Below are 12,821 nucleotides of genomic sequence, written 5' to 3'. Positions count from 1 at the left end.
AGATGAGAGAACCGGACATATCCCAATAAGGCCTACCTACTTATGCACTATTTTTATTCATATTCATATTTATTATTAATAATGTACACATACATTACAAGTCAAGTTTACAATTGGTGAAATATATCCCAGATAAAATTACAGTTCTATTGCCCAATTTCTACCCGATCTACCCGGTTTTAATAACTGTTGGACTGCACAGATTAGGCAGTACATAATTTAAATGAGACATCTTGTTTGGTACTAAAATTACAGTTGTATTGGGCAGATTCTTACCTAGTTTTAGCAGTTTTGTCAATCGCACTGTCTCATTTTTAAGTATCTGAGACATAAAAACAAGTGTGTTTTAAAATGAAAACTCGTGCCTGCGCTAAATCAGAGGATTGAGTTGACGAGCCGACACCACCACCAGTCTCCGTTTAGTAAGCCGTGGTAAAAAAAACCGGAACAAAAGGGATTCAAGTATCATGACCTTTAGTGTCGTACTATAATCACGTGACCAGTGTTGTCAGCATCAGGGCTGCCAGATCGTATAATAGGCTACGAAATTCGTATAATGAAATTATTTTCGTATACATGTCGTATAGTTGGTCAATCGGTATAATTGGATACGAAAAAAACACCGTTGTCAAACTACTGCCAATGCTTCAAAAAACAGTGTGCCAATCAGAGGGCCTACCGCGAACCACGTTCGACGTCTTGCCTCTCTGTCGCACTTGTAAATACGTACGTAAGTGTGACAGGGAGGCAACACGTTGAACGTGGTTCGCGGTAGACTTACTAGTAGACTAACGTGGGCTATAACCGCGAAAATCCAAGTTCGCAAATTGCGGGCATCTTTCTCTGTCACTCTTATTACGCTGTCATTGGAGTAAAAGAGAAAGATCCCCGCAATTTGGGGGCTTACCGTGAAAACCGAAATTCACCAGTTATTAAAAAATCGATTTAAAATAATAGTTTTTTTTGTACTCGTATAATGCAATCGAATTTCGTATAATTGCGGGCACAGGATCGTATAATCAAGATTTATGTACTGGCAGCCCTGGTCAGCATAGCAAAAACCATAAAATAGCACTGGCGCGCCCTCAAATCCCACGACTCTTCTCTTTCCGCACAGACTCTAATATGTTTACGATACAAGTGCGGAAAAGAGGAAAATGTGAATTATCTATTCGCACGTGAATCGTACAACGTTTTACATTACATATGGCCCTTTAAACTTTTGACATACGCACGAAAAGTTCTATTTCACGCAATAGTGCGGAAAAGTAAGGCCATATGTACTGTAAAACTGATTTACAGTACATATGGCCCTATTTTTTAAAGTAGGGCCTTAAGTACTGTAACATTGATATTGACCAGTGAGTATTATATTCTTTGCTATTGACACTCCCTCCGGTCGTGTTTTAATTGATCGCCACTCGTTTCGAATTTCCTCTTTTCCGCACTTGTATCGTAAATTACTGGACAAAGAAATTGGACAGGTGGAATACCACACACGAGTTGGACGACTTTGACGCTGACCAATCACGGGCAAAGGCTATTAAATAAATAGGCGGTGCTGTTTGTAAATAATTTAATAATAGGTAATAAGTATTCATAATTAATAGATACATCATTCCATACACTAAAATAATAATGGTTATTAAAAAAATAAAAATCCCCCGAAAATCCCTAATTAACATAATTTACAGAAGTAAAACTATGAGTAAACATTACATGTGTCTGATGTGATATGAGATTATTATCCTAGTAGTTATCAAAATGACTAGCTTTTTATGTAATATGTCCATATAACCTTCTCATGGCTCCTCTACACGATGGGCCAACGCCGGCCACTCCAAGGGACGCATTTATGCGTTAGATGGAGCAAGTGATATTGCTATTTCATTCTACAGCAATGGTGGCCGAGTGGATCCCAGTTTGTAATATGATGTGCAACGGGGTTGGCAACTGTAAAAGATTTTTATAGATGGCGGCAGCATAGGGTTAAAAAAAATGCTACCACTAATAAGTACTATTGTTACAATTTGGTATTCTTTTCTTGCGTCCGCACCCCCATTTTATCGGTAATATCGGCCATAATCGGCGGTCGAAATAGGCAATCCAAATTGGCGTTTGGGTCCTCACCAGCTCACCACCTGATTTGATAAGACAATTTAATCAGATTGGCGAAAAATTGTTCTCGTCTGGACTGGTCTTAAAACAACAAATAAATACAGATGTGCAAATAGAGTAACTTTCCACAAAGTTGGAAAAATTCTCAGAAATTTCCACAGGAAATAAAGGAAACTTTCATTCTGGAAATGTAAAAATTTGAGCCCCATTTTAAATAAAGAAAACAATCCAAAATTTTCATGTGAAAATTTCGTAATTTTGGAAACATTCCGACGGCACATCTTTACATACAAAAATCATCTGCCAAAAAGAAATTAGAAGTAATTTATTTACATGTATACCTACTCTTGGTTTTATTTAATCTTCTACAGAGATATGACTTACTTGAAATACTTGTATTTAACCCTTAATCAAACGGAACACTTTTTATGAGATTTTTGAAAACTAAGAATGGTTTTTTGGTAATTTGGGTGCGTAGATTACGAAAAAATATATAAAAAGAATTTTAGTGGGGGAGAAAGGGGGGTTTAGCGGTGGGAAATAATTTCCCATTATCCGTTACGGAATAGCAAAATCTTGAATGAAGTGGGAAATAGTTTCCCATTGTCCGATACGGTTACGAACTTTTTACTAGTTAGTACCTCCCCCCGGCTTTGCTTGGAATTCAAGTATAGTCCTTTAACGTTATCTTCAAAAATCAAAGAAATAAATAAAAGTAAAAAGAAAACAAAAACAGGCACAGATTTGTTTGTGTTACAGGCGAACGGGCATATATTTTTATTTATGGAAACCAATTAAAATTTAGGTGGAGAACAAACACTGGGAAATAATTTCCCACTTGATAAAACCTACCAATTTTTTTGTAAATCGTACGTTCAGGAACAAACAATGGGAAATAATTACCCACTTACTAAAACCTTAAAATCTTGGCTAAATCATATCGTTATCACAATTCTTTTCAAGCAAAACACAGGGAAAATAAGTCTAGTTTATGATAGTATTCAGTGTATGCACTTAAAAGATTTTTTTTGGCACTTAACCTCAAAACACTAAAAAAATTGTCGTTATTGCAAAAAAAATCACAACATCTGACATTGACTTTGACGTATGGTCACAAATGGCGGCCATTAGAAAAGTGTTGCCATTTTTCAAATTCAAAATGTTACTAAGATTTTAAATCTGTATGGTTGGTATCGCTGAGTGCTGCCTTTAAAAAGATAAAAAATATTTCGTAAATTAGAATGAAGTGGGAAATAATTTCCCAATATTTGATTAAGGGTTAAAATGCAAATACAAAATACCTATTTTGTATTTAAATACCTTTTGAAGAAAACTATTTTGTATTTTATTTGAAATAGTTTTTGGGACCTATTTTCTATTTTCAAAATACAAAATACTTTATAGTAGGTAGGTAATGTAGGTAGGAGTTACAATATCTTCTGATGTGACAATCCTGGCAACTCTCTCATTCTTTTAACATGGAACTGTTGAATCTGTTTAGTAACGTCGCACATGACCACAAGCGTAGCGAGTGGTTAAAAAAGTGGAATCTTGAGTGTTGCGAGGGTTTCAAGGCACGAGAAGAGAACAAACTTTTCTGCCCTGGTGAAACACAAACGAGACGTTTTCATCACACTAACGAGAGGCATTAAATTGGCTAATTGGCTGTAAAACATTACAAATTAATGCTTTAAAAGTTGGCTGTTAAAAACCATCATCCATACCTAGGTTAATATGGGCCAATTTATTTAAAGTTGTCCCCTACATTTTTTTTTCAAAATTGAGATTTTTTATGTCTTTTCTACTCAGAATCACGAGCTCTTTCTATCCTTATAGGAGAAAAAAAGTGTCCCAAGGTTTTTTTCCCATTCTGTTACCATTTTTTCATACACTTTGTATGGCGGTTTCGGAATGGAAAGATCGAAAAATGTATGGAAATTTTGGGACACTTTTTTTCTCCTATTAGGATCAAAAGAGCTCATGATTCTGAGTAGAAATAACATAAGAAATCCCAATTTTGAGAAAAAGTGTAGGGGCAAATTTAAATAGAATGGCCCATATGAGCAAACAACTAGAAATTTGCACTTTAGATAGAGGATTGATTTCAAAGAATAAAGAGAGTCTTTTCAACTCGGAAATTCCGAGTAATACTTTTTAATTCAGACTAGGTATTCACTACCCAGAGTACCTTTTATCGCAAAGTATTTGTATTTTAAAAAAGTATTTTGAAAATACCTATTTCGTATTTTGTATTTAAATACAAATTCAAAAACTATTTTGTATTTTGCATTTGAAATAGTATTATCAAGGAAGTATTTGTATTTTGTATTTAAATACTTTTTATAAAGTATTTTTCACATCTCTGATCTTCAATAATATCATCATCTTCATAAAGTAGTATCGGACCTTCATCATCAGTCAACAGTGATTCTTCAGCATCAAAGTAAACAGACATTTCAGGATTATCAGGCCCGTTCAGCAGTTCATCTTCAGTGTAAATCCTACTAGTACTACCTTTAGTTTCAACCACATCTTTATTTTTATCAGATTCTATTGTTTCAATATTTTTATCATATTCCTTGTTTTTTTCAGCCTGTGTTTCGAACGCGTTTTTCCCTTGATTCATGTCGAGTGACTTTTGTGTTTGATCAACTTTAGTCACTGTTTCATTGTGATCTTCTAGTTTTGTCTCACTAATATTTATATTTTTCTCACTAATATTTCTAGTGGATTCAGTACTATGATGAGCTTTGGTTTTATCCGTAACACTTTCTTTCGTCTTTGCTTCTATTATAGTTTTGAGAATGGACATATAATACTTGTCTATTTTATCTGCACCACAATTGAATTGATTTGGTTTCTTAAATTTATTGTTCACGTCAACTACTAATCTACCATCTTCTTCTCTTGCACACGAAAGATCTAATTCAAAACTACTGCTTGATATTTTTGTTACTTTAGGTTGTGCTTCTGTGTTAGTCATCATATCAATAGTTTGAGATTTCAAAAGTGATATATTTATATCACCAGCTTCTGAACCAACTAACATCGTTTTAACATCTTCTTTTATATTATTTTTGTCTATATTTGCCTCATAAGCAGTTTGTATTTCTGATACAACAGCAAATTTACCTTGAGATTTCATAACTGATATATTTAAATCGTCTGATACTGAATCAACTGACTTTGTTTCAGTAGCTTGTTTTGTATTACCCAATTCTTTCTTTACTTCAAGAATAGTTAGTGCCGCTGTTCTAGAGATTGTTCCTTGAGATGTCATGACAGATTTATTTGAATTATCTACCCCTGAACCCACTGATTTAGCATCAAAAGCTTGTTTTCTATTACAAAGTTTATTGTTCACCTCATGAACAGTTTGTACTCCTGGCACTGATATATTTAAATCATCTGTGTCTGTCGCAACTGACTTTTTTTCTGCTTGTTTTGCTTGTATTTCCCTTTCAGTCATTGTTCCTTGAGATTTAAAAGCTACGGTAATTAAACCATCTCCTGAACCAACAGACCGTGTTTCAGGTTCTGCAATTATTTCTTCCCTTACCTCCGTTTTGATCTCTCTAATATCTGGCAAACTTGAAGCTATATTTTTTATTGTATCTATAAGTTCCGAAATAGCTTTTTTACAAAGTTGATTGTAGTCTAATTCTCTCTTTTCTTTTTCATTTATTTTGTTATTAAGGCCTATTATTTTTTCATCAAACATAATAATTCTTTTGACATTCAATTTAGTTAAACCTTGGCTATGTATACCATAATGGAGTTGATATTGTTGTTCATCAAAAACTAATCCACAAACACAAGATATTCTAGCTGTTTTATCTGAAGGGCATTTTCCGAGATGTCTGAATAGACATTCCAATTTGTGGAAGGATAATTCACATTGACATTTATAAACTGTAGTTGGTTTATCTGTGTCTTTTGCAATATTACTGGTGATTTCAGACACAGTTTTGTTTTGAGTACCTGTTGTTGTTCCTGGGATAATGAGTGATCTAGCATCAATTCTTTCAAGGACAATTTTCAGTTGAATTGGTTCTTTTGCACTCTTTGCAGCACCAGATGTTAGTGACCTCTGTAGTTGTGATCCGCTTGATACAGGGGTAAGCTCAGTAGTTTTCTGAACATCCTTTACTGGGGTGCTGTTATTTAAAAACAGGATTTGTGTCTTTGTTATATCAGATCTTGATTGTGCTAATTTTGACCAATTAGGCACATTTTGTGAGGTAACTTCAGTCACTTTTTGAACATCTTTAGCTTGTGGGCTGGTTTTTACTTGAATTTGAGCCTTTGCATCATCAGATAGCTTTGCTTGTGCACTTTTTTTTCTACTTGATGCATTTTGCATGATAACTCCAGCTGCTTTTAGTAAAAGTGCATTAAAGAAATCATCATCTTTATGATTGAAAAAAACCGTCCTGAAATTCATATTGGAACTGACTGCAGCTTGATGCATCTTGTAATGCAGATACATGGTATTCTCGTTAAGAAATGGTCTCTTGCACTCATAACAAGGGTATTCAGGAAGCTCTTTATTGCACGAGTTTTCTACGACATGTGCCAATACGGAATGAGGATCAATATGCTTCAGACATTTCTCGCATTGGAACACCATAAATGGGGCAGATGAAGCCATTTTCTGAGATGTCAAGCGAACAATCCGTGTGAAATAATATATACTATTACAGTTTATCATGTCTATCTCTGGCTTTGTTAAGTTATCCACGATTCCTGGCCACTTGTCCTGTTTCAATAGATTATAATCGCAATTTATTAATTTATAAGCATAATCCGAACCACATTTACATTCATTGTATGTGTCAAAATCAACATCATATTCTTCATTAGATATTACGCATTTTCTTGTAGAGTTTCTAGAGACAAAAGCCTCTGGATTTTCAGATGTGACTACATGATATTGGCAATGTTCAATCATGTGGCTATAAGATACGCTAGCAAATTTGCAAGCCTTGCATCTAAACAGAAATGTTGATTTCCTCTCTAGTTGGTTTAACTTTGATCCCGTTGTACTGTTACCTACTACAGTTGTACTATTAAGTTTAGTACTATTGCGATTTGATTTTTTTTCTCTCCTCCATTCATTTTCGTCTCTGTGGCATGCTCTGGTATGGTCTCTCACCATTGTAAGAGAAGGGAATCTCGCAGAGCAGTAACTGCATCTAAATCTCAATTCCGAGTTATTAATAGACATTCTTCTTGGTCTTTTTAAATCTGATTGATGCTGCTCTGTAGCATCATATAGTCTTTTGGTTGTTATTGCCCGTGCTACAGGAGTCATCTTACCATCATTCTCATTTCTAACATCGCCAGATGTCCCAGGAATTGTGTCTGAGCTTCTACGAGCTTCAGTCTTCTTTGATAATCCAGAAACAGCGCTATCTAAGCCTTTTTGTAACTGTTCAATAAGAGTTATTATATCTCTCTGTCTAGATGCCATGACTATGAACAGAAGTAATGCCGTGTAATACCTATAAAAGAAATGGATTCATTAATACTTAATAAAAGCGAACAAAGTTCAAGTAAAGACACCTATATTTAGTTTTTAAATGTATATCTTCGCTTGTATTGATGACAGAGGTTAAAATAATTTGTTATCTAATGTTAATAAAATGCTAGTCTCTTCTTTTTATAGATACGAAACTTTTAGTCACTATGATTTTATGAGACGGACACGCAGTCATGGGCTTTTACGTGTTTACTACATCATAAAAATCATTACAACATACCTTTTTGTACATTGATTAAAACAAACACCAATCAGGATTATGTGCAGTTAAAATGTGATTGAAGTATAAACAAGCAGTTTACTGTCACAATTATGACAAAAGACTCAAAAAAGTCAAAATTTTGGGTTGCAGACAATTTTTTTTAATGCAACAAATTATAATCTAAGTGATTTTTAATAAATAAAGATGACTGACTGTACCAGTGTTGCCAGGGCTCTGGAGTCCTAAGTTACGTTTCCTTTCCCTAAAAGTCACGATTTTGCTGCTCAAGTCACATTTTTATATTATTGTATCGTATGGATAGGTATAGCTGGTCAAAAAACAAAAAGGCGCGAAATTAAAATCTTCTATGAGACGATATCCCTTTGCGCCTACATTTTTCAAATTTGCCGCCTTTTTCTACTGACAAAGCCATGCTTAACCAACTTTAAATCGATTTTGTTAGAAAAAAATTCTGAAAATATAATATTTCACAACAAATCTACAAACTTTATATGATTTTTCTTTTTGAAACACACACATTTTCATACTTAATGGTATGTGTGATCGATTTCATGAATTTTAAGTCGTATCCAGACTAGTAAAATTAATCGCCAATCTGATTAAATTTCCCGATCGAATCAGGACGTGCGGACGCAAACGCCAATTTGGCTCGCCGAATTAAACCGCCGATTATGACCGATAAAATGGAGTGCGGGCGCAAGAATACCAATTTGTGACGCCATTATTTTCGTTTTGGGGCATTTTTTCAATTTAGAGGGCACTAATATCACTATAAATCTATTGATATTTTTCTTCCTGAAAATAATCAATTCTACCAGCAAAATTTGCATTTGATTACTTTGCCTAACATGTGGATAAAATGCAACTTACTTATCACTTTTTGAACAATCACGAGAGCCTTTAAGCGGTATCCAAACGGGATGGCCAAATCGATTGATTTGATCAGAAATAAAATTGGCGTCAATCTCCGATTAAAGGTGTATTCAGATTAGTCAATTCTTCGCCAATCTGATTAAATTGCCCGATCGAATCAGAGGCCGCCAGAGGCGTATAGATAACTACTAGGTATACTATCAAACTAAATAACACCGTCATGTCAAGATAACAAGTCTCATTTTGCCACGACTATTATAATAAACATGATGGTGGATGTAACGTCAAAGTGCTATTGCAAGTGTCAACTTGGGTGCATTCACTGCGTTCCTAAATAATACGAATTGCAGAATTAAACTTGTCCAAAATTCGACTAGCTTAAAAAGTCACAAAAATTGCCTCATGATCGAAAGTCACGCACATGTCACACGAGAAGGCGAAAAGTCACGAAAAATGTGACTTTTGTGACCATCTGGCAACACTGGACTGTACTGACAACTGACATTAGGGTGGGTTGCCAGATAATAAATAAGAGAGAACAATAGCCAATTTCTTGACGGACTGTAAAGTTATTGAAATTGTATTATTGAATATATTATAATATAACACAAGTATAAAAACGGGTCAAGTATATAATATACATTTTAAACATAAATTATGTACATAATAAAGCATTAAAACAGCTCAAAACTGGCAACATTTGACTCTTCAGTCATAAAAACTAGTGAAGGGCAAGTTAAACTTACTTCATCGATAATTATAATTAATGGAACACGGGAGTGGTGAAGTCATTAGCGTTGGTTCTTTGTAAATAAAAGCGTTTAAATAGCTGTGTCTATGGCATATAATTTGACAATGCTGTGAAATGTTTTTCAATTTAAAAACTAATGTTTATCTTTGTTATCAGTAAACGAGAAAGATTCGTAATTTGTATGTGGCTTAAATATTTTATATTTTACACCTATCATAAGTGGCTGATCTGTAACATCGCAAACTTTTATAAATTCATTTTTACTCCAGAACGTGTGTAATTTGCGCAAGGAGCGGTATTTTGAAGAGAACTTTTCATCCGAGAAAAATGGTTCTGATGTTTGAATATCCAGTGTCTCTTGTGGTAAAGGTAAGATCAACCTGAAAAAAAAAAGAAACAAACGATTATTGTTACTTCAACGTACTCCTCATATGTCCTATCCTATCCTACATCAGTGGGCCTACCGCGAAACACGAAAATCGATACGATCTATCACTCAAATAAACAAGATAACGAAGTTTCAATTTTGTGTATCTCGGTAAGCCGTCAGTTTATCGCTGGTGTATTGTTTTTATAAGTGCAACTGACGTAAAATATTTGCAAATATTTTTAATCGTTTTTAACAGTCTTCTTCATATTTTATTTTTACCCGTTACCTCATTGCATGTAAAAACATTCGATACGGTGCCGAATCTTCGGCATTACTGTAGGTGTAGTCGCCAAGTATTGTGTGCCCAATGGCAGCACAGTGTACACGTAGCTGGTGCCGACGACCTAGAAAAAAAGAAAATCATGATATATTATTGTACTAGTTCGTTTTTTTTGCATTAGAAAGAACTTGAGAGAATGTAAGCGGTCTTGACGTCTTTTAATTGAAAAATGTTTTTTAATAATCAGTAACTATTACTTATGAAAGCAGAAGAATATAAATGATCGTATTAGATTCATAATAGTTACATATTTGCCGTAACTTATTTTTAAAACGTGTTTTTCAGTTAAAGGACACATCAAGTTTGTTTACAATACAATACAATACTCTTTATTGCACACCTCACATACACGTAGTTTGCAATAAATGGACAATAATATAAACAAAGACAATAGAGGTAACAACAGGCGGTCTAACGCTACGGTGTTTACGTTATTTCTAAAGCTAAAAAAACGAACTATAGTATAGTTAGATACTTTACATCGGTACACAAAAATAAGTAAATACTGACCAGTGACAGGTTTCAACAATAGCACACTAACGGGATCGTTGCAATAATAACCAGTTTCTAGGAGAAGGACACGAGTATGCGCCGGTCGTGGATGCACTGTTGTAGTTAATGCAGTTTCAGGCAGTGACGTAACCGCCACCATCTTGTGAGATGACGACGCTGTCAAGGCGTCAGTACCTTAAAAGTAAAAGTTATATTTTAGCTTTTCAAAGGGCTAACCGTACAAAATGTAATTAAACTCAAATGCAAGAAATCAATAAAAAATAGTAGGCTATTAATATCAGGCCATTGGCTTACCGACAGAATATTCAATATCACATAAATCAAATTCAACATGCCCTCTAACAACCGCTAAATAATATTTCTTAGTTTCTCGTTTCTCAAATAATTTTCCCGCGATAGCTGATGCTCGTTTATTTTTTGCTATGCATAATACACCACTGGTAGCGTAATCGAGGCGGTGAACAAAATGCAATGGATTTGAGGATGTAGAATGGTGGGAGTCATGTTTGGCGATGTTGTACGTAACTGAATTCTGTAACAAGACAAATAATTATTTGTTAGTAGATGGCAATCTAATTCAGAATTTAACCTAATAAATAATTTATTTATTTATACTGTAAGGAATACCAAACCAACAGCTATGAAAGTTACATTTCACTTTTTAAATACCTAGCAATACAGGGCCACTTATAGTTACAGCTGAGCATTAACAAATTTATCCACCTTACCTTATTTTACCTCAAGTTTTACTTGAATTTGAAAAGAGATTTGTTTTTTAACATTCAAGTACATTATTTCAAAGTATTGATAGTAATATTGTTCGATATCGATAAAAAAATATCGTAAGTACAACACTACAGTTTCAATAAATAAACATAACCTCAATAAAATTATTGAGTAGAATGATATTCAGTTTAGCTCAACAACTAATGGGCATAATTTAAATATACAAGCAATTTACCTTTTCGTTTTCGTCTTCTGAGTTTATGTACATATCATACTGTTTATTAACAAACAGATAATCCTCGCTTTCGTACAATTTAGGAACAGACATCTTCGTGTTTAATATTTGTTTGTTAAGCGTCAGTTTTTATCATTGTTGATACAATGTAAAAAACCGTAGGCTTAGCGTAACGAACGATTTTTAAATAATTTTATTTAATACTTTTTGTCATCTTTTTTTATGCTTTTGTGATTGTTGCTGTGTTGCCAATGCTTCAATATATTAAAAAAAACCGGGCAAGTGCGAGTCTGACTCGCGCACAAAAAAAAAAAACAAAAAAAGCAAAAAAAAAAACGGTCACCCATCCAAGTACTGACCCCTCCCGACGTTGCTTAACTTTGGTCAAAAATCACGTTTGTTGTATGGGAGCCCCATTAAAATCTTTATTTTATTCTGTTTTTAGTATGTATTTGTTGTTATAGCGGCAACAGAAATACATCATCTGTGAAAATTTCAACTGTCTAGCTATCACGGTTCGTGAGATACAGCCTGGTGACAGACGGACGGACGGACGGACGGACAGCGAAGTCTTAGTAATAGGGTCCCGTTTTACCCTTTGGGTACGGAACCCTAAAAAAAAAATGTTGCTGTCATTGCATTGTTTTTTTTTTTCGTCCATCTGGCATCTGGACCAAAGAATATAATACTCACTAGGAGAAGAACGGTAACTCCATACAAAAAAATGTCCCCAACCGTTTATACGTTTATACTACTGGCGCCCTCGATGTGTACCAATGGAACTAAAGTTGACAACCGGTTTAGCCTGGCGGGTATTGGTATTATAGGTATATAGTAATTATGTTGATAAACATATTTGTTATCTTCATATCACGAAATATATGAAAGATGCAAATATTACCCCTTGTTTGTGGTATTATCTATTGATTTAAATAAAAGGCATATTTATGTTTATAACATTGTATTATGTTTTACATATAGAAATATACACTGAAAATTAAACCCTGACAACTTAATAAAAAAATTGACATTAATAAAGCGCATACACAAAGTTTCCAGTGTAATACAAATAACATTAGGCATGCCTACCTATTACACTTTACACACAGATACACTACACTTTACACACG

At 34.2% G+C, this 12,821-nt stretch overlaps 2 protein-coding genes across 2 annotated transcripts; both read right to left on the bottom strand.

The window, feature by feature from the left end:
• Window positions 1-1,562: 1,562 nt before the first annotated feature.
• LOC134677389 (uncharacterized) lies at window positions 1,563-8,056 on the bottom strand. Its single transcript, XM_063535836.1, has 2 exons — window positions 7,881-8,056; window positions 1,563-7,622 (listed from the first exon to the last, which is right to left on the bottom strand). Exon 2 carries the CDS (start codon window positions 7,589-7,591, stop codon window positions 4,448-4,450), a length of 3,144 nt encoding a protein of 1,047 aa, XP_063391906.1. The 5' UTR covers window positions 7,592-7,622; window positions 7,881-8,056; the 3' UTR covers window positions 1,563-4,447.
• A 1,528-nt stretch (window positions 8,057-9,584) lies between these two features.
• LOC134677717 (RNA pseudouridylate synthase domain-containing protein 1-like) lies at window positions 9,585-11,928 on the bottom strand. Its single transcript, XM_063536180.1, has 5 exons — window positions 11,692-11,928; window positions 11,025-11,262; window positions 10,728-10,904; window positions 10,164-10,281; window positions 9,585-9,887 (listed from the first exon to the last, which is right to left on the bottom strand). Exons 1-5 carry the CDS (start codon window positions 11,782-11,784, stop codon window positions 9,641-9,643), a joined length of 873 nt encoding a protein of 290 aa, XP_063392250.1. The 5' UTR covers window positions 11,785-11,928; the 3' UTR covers window positions 9,585-9,640.
• Window positions 11,929-12,821: the final 893 nt, after the last annotated feature.

The sequence above is a fragment of the Cydia fagiglandana genome, chromosome 26 (genome assembly GCF_963556715.1).
Source record: "Cydia fagiglandana chromosome 26, ilCydFagi1.1, whole genome shotgun sequence".
Taxonomy (NCBI): Eukaryota; Metazoa; Arthropoda; class Insecta; order Lepidoptera; family Tortricidae; genus Cydia; species Cydia fagiglandana.
This window is presented reverse-complemented; position numbering and strand designations above follow the sequence as displayed.